At 36.2% G+C, this 17575-nt stretch overlaps 1 protein-coding gene across 9 annotated transcripts in view; it reads left to right on the top strand.

Moving 5' to 3' along the window:
- Window positions 1-17575, top strand: part of KCNIP4 (potassium voltage-gated channel interacting protein 4) — a 384367-nt gene that overhangs the window by 282509 nt on the left and 84283 nt on the right. The window contains exon 1 of one of the 9 annotated variants that reach the window (XM_021554437.3): window positions 8865-9479. The exons of 7 other annotated variants lie outside the window; for them this stretch is intronic. In XM_021554437.3, the coding sequence (XP_021410112.1) occupies window positions 9368-9479 (112 nt within the window). In that variant the 5' untranslated portion in view covers window positions 8865-9367. Of the gene's footprint in view, window positions 1-8864; window positions 9480-17575 lie in introns of those variants that run through there. One more of the 9 variants, XM_021554442.3, reaches the window with a different exon arrangement.

Genomic DNA, 17575 nt, shown 5'->3' with positions numbered 1-17575 from the left:
TCTGGAGGTTTGTGACTCAGAGCAGATACCTCATGTATCTGTTTTGGTGAGTTAGATAGTGTAATTCACCAAGGGTATTTGCCAGTTGGCTGAACACCATATAACATTAACTTATTCCTTCAGCTGGGATCCAGATCAGAAAATCTAAGGAATGTCTTTCAGAGGTACTAAGTCTGTGAGCATATCCTGTATACTTATGTTAAGAAGTGTAAATCAGACTTCATCATAAACCACATTAAGCATGCCGAGTTGGACTGGACTGTGTTGTTTTGCTGCTGCACGTGAGCTCAGGGGCTGTGCATCTCACCGAGTCCCCCACTGTAGGAAATGCTGCTCCTGCTTGGCTGCTGGGCCTCTCTGCACTCATCTGGTGTGACAGCAAGTTTAGATTACTCCTGGTAATATCTTTGTGCTGATTATGACACTTAAAACCCACCCAGGATTCATTTCCAACTTTCTTGGTCTTTCACCATTAGAGTCTGGCTTTCGTCCTGAGCCTGCACAGCATTGCCAGTCTTGGTTGTAGCTTTGCTACAACCGTGAGATAAGTACTCAAAAGTAAAATGAGCACTGCTTGCAAGGTATTTTGAGGACAAGAGCTCTGATTTTTTTGGGGCTTTTTTTTGGTTGATTTGTATTTGTCTCATTTAAGATTATCCTTGACAGCTCGTATAGTATCAGATAATCACCAAAGCAAGCGCAGAAGTGACAGCATGCTAGGGACAGGGCAGCAAATTCTCAGACCTGTTCAAGCAGCCTCAGAGCAGCCTAATTATTCTCAGTGTGTTTCAGTGAAAGACAGCATATGTCACTGTCCTATTAGCAAAGAATAAGTTTGTAAATGGACATTAGCCAAAACAAACACCAGCTGCAGTGTGGGAGTGGGCTGAGGTCTGGGCACATTCCTGGGGGTACCTCCTGAAAGTGAAGGGATGCTCACGTTTATTTGTTTTTTGAGGGACAAACAAGACATAATGTTTTTAAACTATTCATATTATTTTCATGAGTAGAGGTTTCTAATGAAATGCTAAGGCTATGGTTGGCCTGTCATTATAGAATATTGTTTATCACTAATTGAATACCTAAAAACTACTTACTCATTTTTTTCTATATAACTATTTTGCCTAATTAGAATGAGTTCAGAAAAGAGCAACATGTTTAGAAGCTATGGAAATTGCTTCTGAGCAGCTTATGGGAATTAAAATTTGTAGCCTGGTGTGCAAATGATTACTGGGGACAAATGATTCCTGAAGTATTAATGACAGTAAAAATATTCTTCATCTTAAAAATGGCAGAGAATGGATTAGAAATCCAGCCAATTCCAAATCATGTTTGTTTATCAGGAGGAAGACACAAAGGCATCTCATTTATGGGATTTGGATATCACCATGTGCATGTCAAGAAGCATATGGAAATTAACTTCTCATTTGACCCACAAATTTGCTGTACCTATAGCCTATCTAAGCTATAATCATGGATTTTATAGAAGGTGTGGTAAACCCTGCAAAGCTACTAAAGAAAAATTTGGTCCCTGCAGCAGTATAACACAATCAAAAGTGGTGTCTGAAGTTTTGTTGAAGGTTCAAGATTGTGTGTTTCTGTATTTTGTTGCTTCCCTCATTTCAGCATCTACAGGAGTCTTATGCTGCTGTGCTTAGTTGGGCATTGTAATGATTCCTCAGGGAATATCTGCAATCTTCCTTTAACTTACTTAAGTGATAAGTCATTGTAAGCTCATTGCTCCTTTCAGGGTTTGGTTTTATCCTAAAGCTACTTTCCATTTTGCCAGAACAGCAAAATTGCTGTAGCAGAAAAATTTCCTTTGTATTCTGTGGCTCCTCAAATATCATTGTAGGTTCTTGCATCGGAATAGGGCTGTTAGCCACTGTGTTAGGTACTGAAAATCATTATGTTATGCCATTTCTTTCAACCCCTTCCCTATAAGTATTTTTTTTTTTTTTTTTACTCTCTCTCTTTTGTGAAATAATGGGAGTCCAGTCACAAAAGCTTTAAAATTCCTGGACTGTTAGTACTTACACTTTTAATGACAGACTTAAAAGGCTTAAGAAGCCCCCTGAGAGTGTCAGAGTGAAAGCTCTGAATGAAAATAAAAAGAACAGAAAATTAAAAAGAGGGAATAAAAAAGACAATAAAAACTCCTTTACCTTTCATTGTGGATTTTACATGCATTTATATCTCTGTATCCATACATACATAGCTTCCTATATATATGGGCACATGTCAGTGGATAGTCATTATTTGGATAACAGAAAATGACTGAATAGGAAGCTGTGAATGCTGCTACTCTGTTCTGTCATTTCTACGAGCTTGATCTATTTGCCTCCCAGTAGTTTATTATTTACATGAATGAAGTAATTGATAATGGTGTCCTCTTGCTTCAATGTATAATTACAAAAGTACTAGTGAAAGAAGAAACTCAGCAAGTCAGACATTACCATGTTTGTCCCAAGTGTGAAAAGACTGAAGAAGACAAGGGTGTACAGGCAAAAAAACCTGTGTTTTCTTATAAGCAGGAAAAGCATATCTCAGAGGAAGGTGGGTCTCTAGAGGTAACAAAGTAGTTGGGTGTGATTGGCCCTTAGTATTTCCATTATACTGCACTTCTCCTGTGTAGATACACATTTGTGCTTAGAAATTTGGTAGTGGCCATTCCTGCTGCAGCAGTTATGATTTAATACAAAAAAAACCCAGGTCTGAAGGTTGAAGACAGTTTCATAATTTAGAGGTAATTTCATTTGTCAAACAAGCCAGTGGGCTTTGCAATAAAACAAACCAGAATTTGATTACTAAACTATTACTAAATTTAATTTAACCTTGTTTAGGAAACATATAGCTGCTCTGTAATCCTTTGCTAAAGCTTAATAAATTAAAATGCTACTGTTCTTCCCATGGACATTCCATTTAATTTACAAATCACTTGTACACTAAGTATTTAATACATATTTGTATAACATGCTGTATCAATTATATTTTTTGACAAATAAATCCACCTGTGTTATTTTGTGCTGGGACTTGGCAGTGGTTTTCGTGTGGGATTCCTTTCAGCTCCTGTTTTCAGATCAGTAATGGCAGCAGTCCTTTGATATAGATCAAAGCAAGAACAAAAGCTTAGAAGCAAGTGAGAGTCATAAGGTGAAAATGAAGAGTGGAAAAAAGAAATTAAATCCCATGCCATAGCCTAGAACCTTTATACAGCTATAACTACAATATTATATTAGTGTAGTTTATTTCAGAGACCAAACCTTTAGAAGCTTGGAGATCATATTTTTTTCCTTGATTACAAACTAGTGAAATTTATCTTGCCTGTACAGATGTTGAATTTTTCCTTTCTCAGCCTCTATTCACTTACAGTCATTAAAAATCTAGGGCACTTAGTGTAAATATTAAAGATGATATATGAAGCCTGACAAATTTAATCTTGCATAATTACACTCTACCTTGCTCTCCTAGCTAGCAAATATTTCCCTGCAATTCTGTCTTGAAAAGTAATCTGCTAGTGCAATATTGGGCTTTTGAACAGGTGCAGCATTGGTGAGATGAACAATGTGATTCCATACATTTGCATCATTTTTCTAAACATTTTATGAAAGTTACATGATGTTCTGTGATTAGCTGTAGCAGCCTACAAAAGAGGTGTTACATGCTAAATTATTTTACCCTGAGACTAATGCTTGAAAAGATATATGTAAATTAATTTCTTCTCCTGGTTCTTGCAATGCTTTATAGTAGACATAGTTTTCTTCTTCAGATCAAAGATAGAAAATTTTCTCTGTAGAAAACTGCAGTGTATTGCCTGTGAGTAAATTTCTCACGGGCTAACTAATAGGAGAATTAAGTTAATTATCCGCCAGATAACCTTCATAATAAACTCAGATTTGGCATAAACAAGAAGCTTAAGATATGCCGTTTATCTGACTTGTTTCTAGGTGCCCTTTCTCTGTTTATTTGACCATTTCATTCTCTTCTGGCTATCTAACATGTCCCTCTGGAAGAAGAGAGTACAGAAAGAAGGGCAGCTAATTAATACTTCCAAATTTTGTTTCTATTTCTATCTCATCCGCAGTTTCCCTTTTCAGATACGTTGTGGGAAAATACTGAATAGAGTCTAATGAGCTGTTATTCCCAGCCAATTAACACACACACACACACACACACACACACATTAATTGTAACACTGTGCAGATTTTAACACCTAGGAAGGCAGAAAAATTCATCAATTAATGAATAGTAATACATCCTTACCTTGAAAATGGTTCAGTTTTGGTCAGCCCCACTGTACATTAGACAACTACAAATCCGGAAAGTCTGCACAGAAATTAAAATCATTCTCAGTATAGAGAGAGAAGTCTGAAAAGACTGATACTGTTTACAAGCAGATGTTAAAAAGAAAATATAGTGAAAATACATTAACACTTCAATGTATTAGGGATCAGGTAGGTTGTCTATAAGAGCCAAAAGAAATTTGAAAAGATGAGTTTATAATTTCCAGTAAAAATTTCGTCTAAACATGGAGAAAAAAGTTATTGAAGAGAATTGAAGAAGAGAATTAAGGGAATTAAAAGAAAATACATGTCATTTTACTGTGCTAATTACAATGACAGATATGATCCAAAACAAGTTGCTGACTGGGATTAGTATAAAAGGAATGTGATAATACCAGATAATTTTGAAAGGACTAGATAACCATATTAAGTTGTAGGGAAATTTTATATCCTTATATGCTAGTAATTGAATTCTTATTTAGGTGTTATTTACATATTTTTAGTATTTAAATTTTTTTTATCCCTTAGTTGTACAATTCTTATCATCCTGTTATTTTTAAGCATTTGCTACTTCTTTTGATGTGTTAAATTAGATGGACTTGTGTGTTTTTAAATGGCAGACTTTCTCTGTTCTTAGCCAACTTTGAAATTAATGAAATTTAATCTTCTATAGCTTAGCTTTACAAATAATATTTCTGAGTGTTTTTTCTTAGGGAAAATTGATGGTATTCTACAAGGATATAGCAATCAGTTACAAAATGTACTTAGTGCATAGCACACTGTCTTATTTAAGGTGTCCTTTTTTATATTACTTGCATTTCACACAAAAAAGATTTTATTTAAAATGGTTAGAGTAGCCAGTAATTAGTTGGGATTGTTTGTGAGAAAATGTTGGGACTCCAGAAGCAGATCATTCTTGTAGATGCCACTAGTATAGACATATCTACTGTGTCCAGCTCAAAACTCACTTGGGGTCTGTGCTTCCAGTTATTGTATATCTCCTACAGCATTTTAGCACAGGTGCCTCTTGAATATTTAATTAGGAGAGAGAAATTTGTACTTGTTTTATGCAGAGGTCCTGAGTTCCAGCTGAAGCTCTCTGCTCAACCAGGCCAATTGTCTTCCCCTCAGCTCATCTTTTAGCACATAGGGAGCAGCCTACTCCCGTGACTGTAATATTGCTTCCTTAGGGCACTTCCAGCCTCCCTGCACTCCTTCACCCTTTAGGACTGCCTGAACAGGATTTTCTCTACCTTGTCAAGCCAGTGTCTGTCCAGAAGTCCAAGATGGCCTTTCTGCTGAGGTCCCTCCAGAGTTTTCTGAGAATTTCACAATTTCACAATTTTTGAAATTGTTTTATGAGGATTTCTATTTCACAACTGACGTCCCTGAGATGGCCTATAAGCACCCCATTACTCAGCAGGTGCAGTGGGACATCTCCCCTCCTCAGCTTCCTCACCAGCTGTGGTGGGCAGTTACCTGCCACACACCAAGAGCCTTCCAGACTGTCGGCTCGCTGCCGTGTTGGATTTCCAGGAGACGTTTGGCAAGTTAAGGTCCTCCATGAGAGCAAGGACTAGCAGTCATACTTCTCCCAGCTGCTTACAGAACATTTTCTGTGCCTCTTCATCCTGATAGGGTGGTCTGTACAGGCTCCCACCATGGTATCTGCCCTCCTGGCCTTTCCCCTGATTCTCACCCAGAAACACTCCACCCTGTTGTCACCATCATTGCACTCTAGATGATCAAGACCCTCTAACATACAGGGCTACCCCACTGCATCTCCTTCCTTGTCTGCTTCAAATCTGAATAGAGAAGAATTTAAGGACAGTAGAAAGTGCAATGTTTAGATGGGATAACTTCATGACAAATTCTAGTACTTTTATTTTTCCCCTCTGTGCAACCTAACGAAGAATCACAAGGAAGTTTCTCCAAGCTTAAATGTATTGCTCAAACACCACCAGAATGACTTGCAAAGTCAAAAATGAAAGCTGGATTCAGGGAAAGAGAACAAGCTAGAGCAGTGCTTGGATAAGATGTCATCCCCTGGCTTCATTTTTTTTTTCAATTTTATGTAAAAAATGGTCTTTCATTTTGTATCTGGGAGGGGTATGTTATGGAAAAATTCTTCTTCTTTCAACAACTTTCAAAATTTGTTTGTACAGTCAATACAGGCACCACATAAGAATGTGTCAGACAAGTATTTGTTTTCAAATTATTGAAAAAAATAAGAAGTGTGAGAGAAATTGCAATGGAGTTTGAATTTAGAAGGGTAAGCATGCAAAGATTTGCTGTACATATAACAGCATGTTGTTGTCTCCTTATTCAAGATTGATTAAATTTTCAAATGTTTTGGGGCATAGAATTTTTTAATTGAACTTCCTGAAGAATTCACATCTTTAAGTAATATTGATGTTTTAATCTGTTGCATGCCATATTGCAGGAAAGATTTCATGTATCACTTCCTTCTTTCTGTATTGTTCTTATCCTTGCTGCTTTACTTTCTAGGGTTAAAGCTTGGAGACTCATGAATTCAGTATATGGTTCCCCCAACTTGGAGAACTATCATGAGAAACAACAGGAAAAGTCTATTTCTTTTTTTAAGGAGGTATTCTCTGAAGTCAGTAATCAGTTACATTAATTAAAGTGGATGTTCTCAGCTTTTTTTTTTTTTTTTTAATTTAAACATTCTTCTGTAACTCATTTGCTGTGTAGGTAGAATTGGCCCCTAAAACTCATCAAATTCTTATTTTTTTCTCCCTGTCATCTTCTTTAAGAGGTCCAGGCCTTTCTTCTTCTGTGAAGGCAGAAAACAAAACCTTGGCTGTGTCTGGGACCTCTTCTTGCTGGGTGGCTTTCACTTGTCAGTGGGTTGGCACCTTCAGTGGTAGAGCAGAAGGGCCTCTGCTCCTGAACCACTTCAGCTCAAGAACACAAGGTAGACTGAACCTACTGCTTGAAAGGAGAATGTGGACTGACTGATTTCTCCATTTTAATAATTTCCATGAGACCATTTATTAGACATAAATAAGGCATCTTTCACTGCTGTAGTGTGTGTGGCATTATATTAGGATTATTGTTCCTGCAATATTGTAAACATTTGTTCATGCTTTGTAATTGAAGAAAAAGAACACAAATTTGAAAAAAAAAAAAAAAAAAAAGCCTAAGTAGGAATCACCTCAAGTAAAAAACAGAAGCCAGAGATGAGAATGAGGTCAAGATTGACATGTCAGAGACTTAAAAGGAGATTATATGGAGTACCTAAGAATTCTACGGGGGGAAACAAAATGTTACTTTTCTTTTAAGAGGAGAACTTAACAGGAAAATGTATTGAATCATTAATATGGAATATGAGGTAAAATAATGACATATTTGGAAGGTGCAAATGTGGGATAGTGTATTTGTTTTGATTTATTTTTACTGTGCATTTTTCTTATGACACTGTTTTATCTTTACAGGTTAATGGGAAAGTGAACTGACACTCAGACTGAGAGCATATATAAATAATGCAGAATTCACAACATTCTAGTATTAAATACCCAGAAGTGTAAAATCAAAGAATATTCTTGATTATATATTGACTAGATCTAACCTAAAACTAACTGAAGCACACACATGCATTTTTGAATTAATAAAAATATATAGATTCTAGAGTTCTGTTCTTCAGTGTGTGCAGCCTTCAAAGAAAAGCAGAAAAAACTGATAATAAATTATATATTACATTTTCTTTCTCTACGTAGTAGCCCATAAACAATGCATTGTTAATGTTTCAACTTGCTACACTAATTTAAAATTATAATGGCTTTTTAAACAAAAATAGAAATACCTGAACTTCTTGATAGCAAAAATTTTTTCTAGTCGGAAGAGTTTAGCAACCAGAGTAGTTAATACTGGACATAATTTATGTGTTTTTCTTAGTGCTAGAAAATACATTTTAATTATAAAAATGTCTAAAATATTTTTTCTGAGGCTTCCCTTCACCTTATTGTTGTGCTTTGTATAGCAATGGACAGGATTTATTTAAATTTTTAGGATGTGCACAAGGGTAAGAATTTAGGCATAACCTTGTGTTGGTTATACATGTGCTGTAAAAATATTCTTCAGAGCATATCCTTCACACTGGGTATCCTTTTGGTAATCACATTAATAAACACAGTTTTATACAAATAATTGTGTTTATTAGTTTTATACAAACTTTCTAATAAATCAGCTGGGATTCTTTTCCCCTGATGTGTAGCCTGGGTAAGATCTTCCCAGGAAGATTAATACCCATTAATGCATATCAGAGTTTGGGGTTCAGCACTTTTAGTGCGGAGGCAGAAAAGCGCTGTTTTGTTTCTTAATCAATAAAGAATACATTCCTCCTGGCCATGGATCAGGAGTTTGAGCAGTTCATGTCTCCTTGACAGCACAATATTTTGCTAGCTGGCGGCACTGATCATGCTAATGTGTATTTCTTTAATTTCTGTTCTCACTTTCAGTGAAGATTTAATTAGACTCTGGTGGTGCTTTAGAGGAGGAAGGGGCAGCGTTTCTCTGATCATTGTTCTTTCTAATGCAGAGGGCGGTATTTTTCTGACATGCAGCATTTAGCAGGTGAAAACAGATGTGTGTCTTTAGCAAACTGTCGCTTCTCAAACTTGACACAAACGCTGGAGAGGAGCTGGGGAAGGGCTGCGGAGCTGGGCAGGGTTGCAGCGCTGGAGCACTGAGTGCTGCTAGCGGTGTCCCTGGTGCAAGTTTCTGAGGGCTTTTCTTGGCACTGACACAGCCAAGTCTCTGCTCGACACAGATGTTCCCCCAGCAGCTCCACGGATACAATGTCATCCCCAGAGCTTCGTGGTCCACCTCAGCCTTCTAGCGGGACTCGCTACTGATGAAAGCGAATGCTCGGAGCAGCACGAGATGCTGGGCTTGAGCTAATATTTTATCTCAGCTAGCGTGGCTGCTGAGCTGCCACTGCTTGGTGTAGTGGTGCTTTGCACTACTGCAAATTTCTTCAAAGCAAACTCTTGGTAAAATCCTCTAATTTCTCCCTGATTGCAAACCGGTGTGAAGACTGGAATGATTTGCCTGTTGGAAGAATGTTGACTCTCGAGTGGGAGTCGGAGGGACTGCAAACAGTGGGTATTGTTGTGATTATATTTGCATCTCTGAAGCTGCTTCATTTGCTGGGACTGATTGATTTTTCAGAAGGTAAAGTGGTCACTCAGTTTGTGCTGTTTGTAGGTTTGGTGTCTGATCTGTTAAAATAGAGAGCATCAGCTATAAGAGCTGTGAAATGAAAAAAAGTGAAAGTAACAGACTAAAAACCCTGGTTTGCTTCTGTTGCTTTTGCTTTCTTATTGAAAACAGAAGTAGATTCTAACACAATATTTTTATTTTACAATGAATTTACAACTGTGAGAGGATGTTAATTAAAAAAATATTAAGATTGTGAACAAAACACCTGTCAGTTGCCTTTGAAAGCTGCTCAGTGCTACTGAACTTGATAGATTTTAGTTCAGTTTATGTTTAAAAAATGCTTTGCTCTTCTGATTTATGATGCAATTAGAGTTTTCTTCTGTATAAGTATCTGTGTTTTAAAAGTCTGTTTCACAGATAAATGCAATACACTATTATTACAGGATGAGCTTTAGGATCAAGCCTGCTGTACATCTTTTAAAAACAGGCGTCGATGCCAACATTAAATGTGTGCATTTAAAATATATATCATTAATATATGTTTTAAAATTCCTGTTGCTTGCTCAGAATCTTGTCTGCTCTCTACTTTATGGGTCATATCATTTCATCTACTTCCAAAGAGGGCTTCACATTAATTTTTAGGACTTTTATTTCTATAAAAAATGAGGGTTTTTTCACATTTTATAGAAAGAAGCTATTTCAGGTCAGTTATAACTGAGATTTTTTTTGCTGTCAACTTTTCAAGTTTTCCGCAAAATTATCTACTCAGTCACTGAAGCCTTTGCTCAAAAAATACTTGCTTTTGTCATTATGTTTGCTCATGTCAGTCCAAACCAATCCTTTTTGCTGGGTAACTGCTTTCAGTCAAAATCACACAGCCAAAGGGAGCACTCCAGTTCTCTGAGACATTAACTTATCATCATAGAATAGGATCTTTGATGGATGTAGAGTCACATAATCACCTCATAAAATTGCTCAGAATGCTGATAAAATTTGAAATCTTTAGCACTTATATAGTTACTGAACTACTGAAATGAATCATCTTTCAAACTGTATGTGGTGAGAATATATATTTGTTTTGTTACAATATTACATATTGGTTATAGAATTACTTTCTGAATTCTAAACAATGGGTAATTTACCCCTCATAGCAGTGCTCACTTTTGAGGTTTTTAATACTTTGGATGTGTAAAATTTGTGACATGTAAAAAAAAATCATTGTGGTTATGGATTAACTTAAGCTTTATTACATATGGTAACAAATAGGGAAAAAAGTTTGAAATACAATATTACTTTTTTTAGCATATGTAGAGTTAGAGCCTTCTCCTGATTTCTCACTGGCATTGCCATTAAGTTTGTATGAAAAGGTTTTATGTGATTACATATCAGCTCTATTAAATCACTTTAAAAAATCCTCCTGGTACAAATTACACTGATTTTAATAATAATAATAATAAGTTCAAGATGATCTATCAATTGAAGCACACCTTTTTTATTCTAATGCACCCACCATTAGTGTCATGGCATTTCCTCACATGATAATAATTTCACTCAAAAGTACCTAGCAACATAAACCAATCCCTAAATGTTAAAAGATTAAACTTTGTAAGGTATAGTTGATTTATTTGTAATTGCAGTGTGAGTAATTCTGGTGACTTGAGGGATTTCCAGTTCTGCTGGGGCTGATATGTGCTAATCAACTGTTCCATGTTTGGGTACCACCACTACGTTAAACAAGAATTCTGCCCCAAATGCTTAAGGAATATTTTTTATAGTGTACTCAGAACTAGTGATTTTTTTGTTCACCTACTGAATGCAAGGAAAGATTTTCTGTTCATATCCAAGGAGGAGCACATTGAAACTGCCAGCATTGATCTGGACACCAAAATAAGTGATGAGTCCTCCCAGTCTACCACATGCAGACAGGTCATGGGTCATATACTGAAACAAATCTCTTCTCATAATTAGGCTGATTCCTTAACATTGTTGTCTTAACATCCCTGATGCATTGACTTATACTGCAAATATCACTGAAAGAAATAACAGCATGCCTGATGTTCACTATTACAGGGCAGAGAAGACAGATAAAGGACAAATCCTTAGTTGCTAACTTGCTAGAACTCCACTGATTTTAGTACAGTTATGGTGAAGAAGAGCCTGACTTGTCCTCATCTCCATGAGAAAACAGTCAATCTGCTTAGTTTTACTGAATAAACTGAATCATAGTATTAACTAGGTTGGAAAAGACCTTTGACATTATCGAGCCTAACCTATATCATTACGGTGTCCAACAATTGGCAGGACAGAGAGAAACCTGATTTTATCCTGTATAGTCCAAACTAGGGACTATATTATTCTGATTCATCCATTCTCTACTTTCCAATAAGTAGAAAACAGACCAGAATGAAGATAAAGCTGACTTCACTGGAGGCAGCCAGCTTTTTCAGTTAAAAGGACAAAATTGAATCAATACAACTTTTACAAGGAGAGATTGAAACTCCCCTTTCCCTCTCCTTCCATTACTTTGAGAGTGGTTTGACACTAACCATTATCTTCCCTCCAACTTCCTTGCCTGGAGCTTTTTCTGCTGAGCATCTTCACTCCAAAGATTTCTGTTTGTTACTCAAGCTGGAAGGGGAGGAGAGGAGGGAGATCAAACTGAAGCAATCGAGCCAGGCTTAGAAGGAATTCATCCACCAGAAACCTGGAGGGGAGAGAAGGCAAAATGAAGGATTCACTTTGCATTTCTGTGTCCAGAACAGCTGTCAAGTAGTAGCTATGCAGAGAGATTTTCTAAACATGTGTGGGAAACTTTTTAAAAATCAGGGAACTGCATAAATCAAAGTCTTTGAAAGGACACACTCTATTCCTTTTCCTACATCATGCACTGATTGTATCTTGAATTAATAACATCTCTTATAGAAATGTTTTTCTTTTACTTGTGAATAGAATCAGCCATTGTTGCAATCTATTTTAGACTCCCTTATTCCTTTCTTATTCATTAATCTCTAACAGTCTCCAGAGCTTGTTGTTATCTTTCAAGTGCTTTTTCAGATACAAATGTCATGTTTGGTATGTGAATGTCCTATGAACTCTGTGCCTTTTGGTTAGTAGGACTCACTGGTGTCTATATGTCTTTAAACTCAGTAGGATATCAAGGGTAGGTTAAAATATTTGATCCTTAATTTCTCCTACTGTGATTCAAATAAAAGGCCAGTTCACTTACTGTTATCAATGAACATATTTGGCTGCAAAGTCAGCTTTGTGAGTAAGTAATTTATTGCTTTAGCTGCAAATTAGAAATTGGTACAGGGGGTAAATAGAGGTAGTTTTTAATAGAGGTAGTTTTCTGCCTTAGGATATATCTGCTCTATGCAGGTACAGAAAGGTCTTGTTTTCTATCTAACCTAATCTGGATTGACAGAAGTCACCTCCAGTCCAAAAGTCATGTTAGAGAATTTATCTGTTCTGTCACACAAACTTCTAAAATGTGGCCTCTTTCATAGTTCAGATACTTAAAAGCACAGAGATGTTTGGTCTGTCTGCAACTCTCTGTGTTAACATGTTGTCAGTTACCCTTACAGCTTAGCAAAACCAGTAAGGTTTAAATATTGTCTCAAGTGCAGTATGACATTCACTCTTATGATATGGGGAAAGACATTCTGCTGAGAAATTCTCTATGGCATCATATTTTCTAAGAAAAAGACACCAAAAACCATGGGAGTTTTCTCCTTCTCTGCATGTGGCTGACATGAATTACTCTAATTTGAATGTCCTCTCCATCCACTGAAAGCTGTGTTACAAGTCCAGCTCCCAACAGCATCTCCTATGCTGCTCCCTCTCCTGTATAATTTCTCTCAGCCAAAAGGGGTGCAGTGTAGCATAATTCCACAATAAACAGAAAGGCAAAAATATGCCATGCAGCAGTACCTGCCCCATTCCCTTTTCTCAGCAGCAGCTTATAACACCTCTTCTCAGAAAGATGTCCAGTTAACACGTGGTGAAATGACCACCTCCTACTTGTCTTTTTTTCATCTCCAGACAATGCAGAATTGAAAGAACTACTTTATTCTGAGTAACCCAACCCTCCTTGTAAACCTTGACAGAAATTCTGGATTCAAGGTCTCTAAAGGAGAGTCAGTCTGTAGAAGTATCAATAGATTGTACAGAGGAGAAGAGTTACTTCAGAAATCTAAATGTCAAACTGCATTCAGTTGCTGCTTTAAATCCAACCTGGATCCAAATAGATGTAAAAACTGAGGTGTGAATTTCAATGTGCTGACTTATATAGATACGTTTCTCTATGCTTATGTTGGATGCAAGACAAGCTGTGAAACTTACTGAAACTTGGTACCATTTTAATACCCAGTCCAGGGTAGTAGTCCAACCACAATAACTAAACCATCCCAAAACCATGCCCAACAACCCCCCAATCTGCCTATGACTCAGGATAGGGGTCTGCTGCTAGTGAAACTGAATAAACAAACACCACCAGCAGCCCCCCTAAATAAACCATCACCAACACCAAAGACACGAAGGAAACCCCCAAATTTACTAGTCAACCACACCCAGCAACGATGTTGCTGTAGATGATGTTCGATTTACTCTTCACCTATCCTCAAAGAGTAGACTTCTCCAGGAATGGGAGAATGGTTATGTTTGGAAAGCAATGTCGTGATTAACATTAACATTATTATATTGAAAGTGAAATTTTTACTTTGTTTTGCTTTCCTTTTAGTTTAGCAGTTTTTCTACCTGGACTAAATCATATGATGTGAAAATTACATAAAAGTGTGAAGTAATGTACTTGGTAAAGAACAACAAAAATCATTCTCTCATGTCAAAATTAGAGAAATCAAACTTTTATCAGGGATAAAATGGGACAATTTATGTAAAAATTTTGAGGGAGGACCTGTTGGTTTATGAAGGTCTTTTAATCAACTGATTTCCATGGATGTCTTCTAACATCCAGATCAACTAAATCCTTGTGGAGTAGGTCACTTCAGATCCACATCAGTCTGAATTAAAAAATAGATGCTGTGTGAGAAATGGTGAGAAATATGTTAGAGCTGTTAAAAATATTACCAGGAATGTTTCTGTAAGGATAATATATGTCCTATCTCTTCATGTGGGAGTTCACATGGTTCAGGATCATACAGGATATTTGCCTTCTAACTTGGTAAGGCTCCTTTTGACCACACTGTTCGGGGAGAACCCTTCCCTGCAATCATTAGATCTTCTGCTTTTTAGTCTTGATTTTTTTTTTTTCAAGAAAGTATTCATACTAATAGTCATTTTAGATTGACTATGTGCAGGTAGAAAATTTCCCCTTGTATTCATCTGTGCAAAGGTAGAGTTTATTTTGAGCATCATTTGAAGTTTCTATAATTCTGAGTATTCATTTGAAGGAGGTTATTTATCAGGATATTTCTTGGCTGTTTCTGGCCAAAATCCACGTATTTTGAAAGGAAAGGAAGTGTTTTCTCACAGAATATAAATACAGTCACCAAAAAAAAAGGGTTGGTAACATATATTTGACACCTGCAGCAAATTCTGCATCTAACCTCCTTGCATCTCCGAATATGGATACCAGGAACTCCCTACAGAATGCCTGGATTGAGCATTTTCCCTGTGCACTCTGCCACTGCTCTGTGCCCAGGCTGCTTTTAAAATGTAGCTGTGGTTAAAGTAATTCCTTTTAAGATGACAAAAATTTGGTATGACAAAATATGTTTCTGAAAAATGACTACACTTGTCATCTGAGTATAGGTGTGGAGAGAAAAGCATTGCCTATTCCCCAATGTACTGTGGTGCTGAGAATCTAGGAGGCCTTGCTGTTGGAATAGGATATTTGCAGACATGAATAATCATTGCCTAAAAATCTACAGAACAAGATTTAATACAATATGATGGAATGACTGAATGAAAAAAATATTCCATAATAATTACTGATTGGAAATAATGCAGTCATTTTTGGTCTTTGGAATCTTAAATTATTTGCTCAATTTTTGATGCATTTTTTGATGAGAATTCTTTGGCCTTTTATATTAATGAGATATGTGAAATACTCGGTGATTTTGTAGGGATATATGTATCTGATTATGTGTAGATCTATTTGGAACATTGACATTTGCAAAGCAACTGAATCTGTTCCATTTAATACAAAAATAATAGCATAATTTGGAGATATTATGCTACATTTTTATTGTCTTGTAGGCATTTTAGCTCATAATAAATATACTTACAGAATTACTTTGGGGAAAAACTGCAAAAGCAGCCATAAAGCTCATTTTGCAGTCTTATCTGTATGTCTGCTTCATGTTACTAGAGCAGTATGAAGAAGCAGAAATGAGACCATTCTGTTTATAGAAGTGAAATATGTCCTTCCAAAATCTAGTTGGTGAACTTTTAGAAATAGGCCAATAGTAGTTTGATTGCATGTGTGTATGCATTTGTGTACATTTAATGAAGAAAGAGGAATAATCTAAAATGAAGACTTTGTGTACCAAATTTTAACAGTAAGTAAATTTTAACAGATAAGGTACCTCAAGAAAACCGTTACAACGTGGAAGGTCTGACATCAGTACAAATAGGTAATTTTAATGTTTCTTAAAAAAAAAGGCATTACTGATCAATGTCTCTAAATTATGCTACTGATAAATAATACATATTTTCATGTTAAAAGGGTAGGATACAGTTCAGATTGATTATACTTGTGTGTAAGTAGATTGATAGATTCCATATGTGCATTTGACCAACTTTTGAATATATATAGATGAAGAGATCTTGACTGTTTCTGATAGATATCTACCCTTATTTTGAGAACACTTTTAGTCTTCCACTAATCACTCAAGAAAGAACAAGTTACGTTATATGAAACAAATCCTTGTTTAAACAACAAGGATTTAGACAGTTTTCATAAATTAGAAGGTTAGTGATCAGTGAAATGAGTCAAACCAAAATGAAGTGCAACAGTTTAGTGACTGTTTTGTGATGCTCCTGAAGGGGGCTTGTTCCTTGCAGCTAAAACTTCTGGATTTGAAGTGGCAGAGTGGAATTAGAGAAATTTTAGAAAATATAGTTGAGAAGAAAGGGCAGAGAGAGTCTAGTTTGCTTAGTGGTCAACAACCAAATGAATAAGTAGCAAGGTAAGGAGGGTCTCAATTATTTTTTAATAAAATACAAAAGTTAGGAAAATAATTACGCTTGTGAGTTTCAGAAAATTAGATTTCTCTATGTCATATGTCAATCGACATTTGAGCATATACTCCTGAGCAAGGAGAGGAAATGCAGCATTCCCTGCTTGAAACCGAATCTTGTATTTCTGTGTGATCTAATGGGACTTCCTTACTAAGCTGTGATTCTTCAGATGGTTGTAGTGACAGAGATGCTAGTTTCAGCCTAGATATATCTGAAAAATATCACCATAATGTTTAACCTGTGTTCTAGCAGTTTGATCTATATCCTTCTTGTATTGTAAATATTTTGTTTCTCATTAAAGACAATAATTCTGGGTCATAATACGTCATGATGAAATTTGAGCTAAGGCAAAGTGTGTACATTAACATTTGTCTTACAAACTTATATTTATGAAGAAATTATCTGAATTTCTTCCTTTGAGAGAGTAACCGAAGAACATCCCACTTCATGTGAAATAACACTCCTAGGGAAAGTATCACTTTCTACAAGTGGTAAAGCAGTGATACACCTTGCATTGACATACTTACTGCTAGTTCCTTTCTATAAGAATACTTGGGATTAATATCCTGAGACTGTTAGCTATCTGCAATCAGCATCACACTATATTTCTTCTGTATTTTAAATTGTTTATAAGTTTCTTTATTATTTCCCTGTCAGACAGGTGTCAATTGTCAGCAACTTCAATTATATAATTAAAATAATCACAAATAAATAGACAGCAGGATTGATATTCAGGAACTCTCACTGTGATTTCTTTCCTTTTTAACCTTAGAAAATCTAGAAAATGGTAAATATTATACTGGTTAACTCATGGGTTGTTGTGACAATGAGTAGATTGAAAAAATAGCATCCAGTGCTGAAGTGGTGAGGCCATATGATGAGTATTGAGAGACAGACATCAAGATGTC

The sequence above is a fragment of the Lonchura striata genome, chromosome 4, assembly GCF_046129695.1.
Source record: "Lonchura striata isolate bLonStr1 chromosome 4, bLonStr1.mat, whole genome shotgun sequence".
Lineage (NCBI taxonomy): Eukaryota > Metazoa > Chordata > Aves > Passeriformes > Estrildidae > Lonchura > Lonchura striata.
The sequence above is the reverse complement of the archived record's forward strand: the minus strand, read 5'-3'. Positions and strand labels throughout refer to the sequence as shown.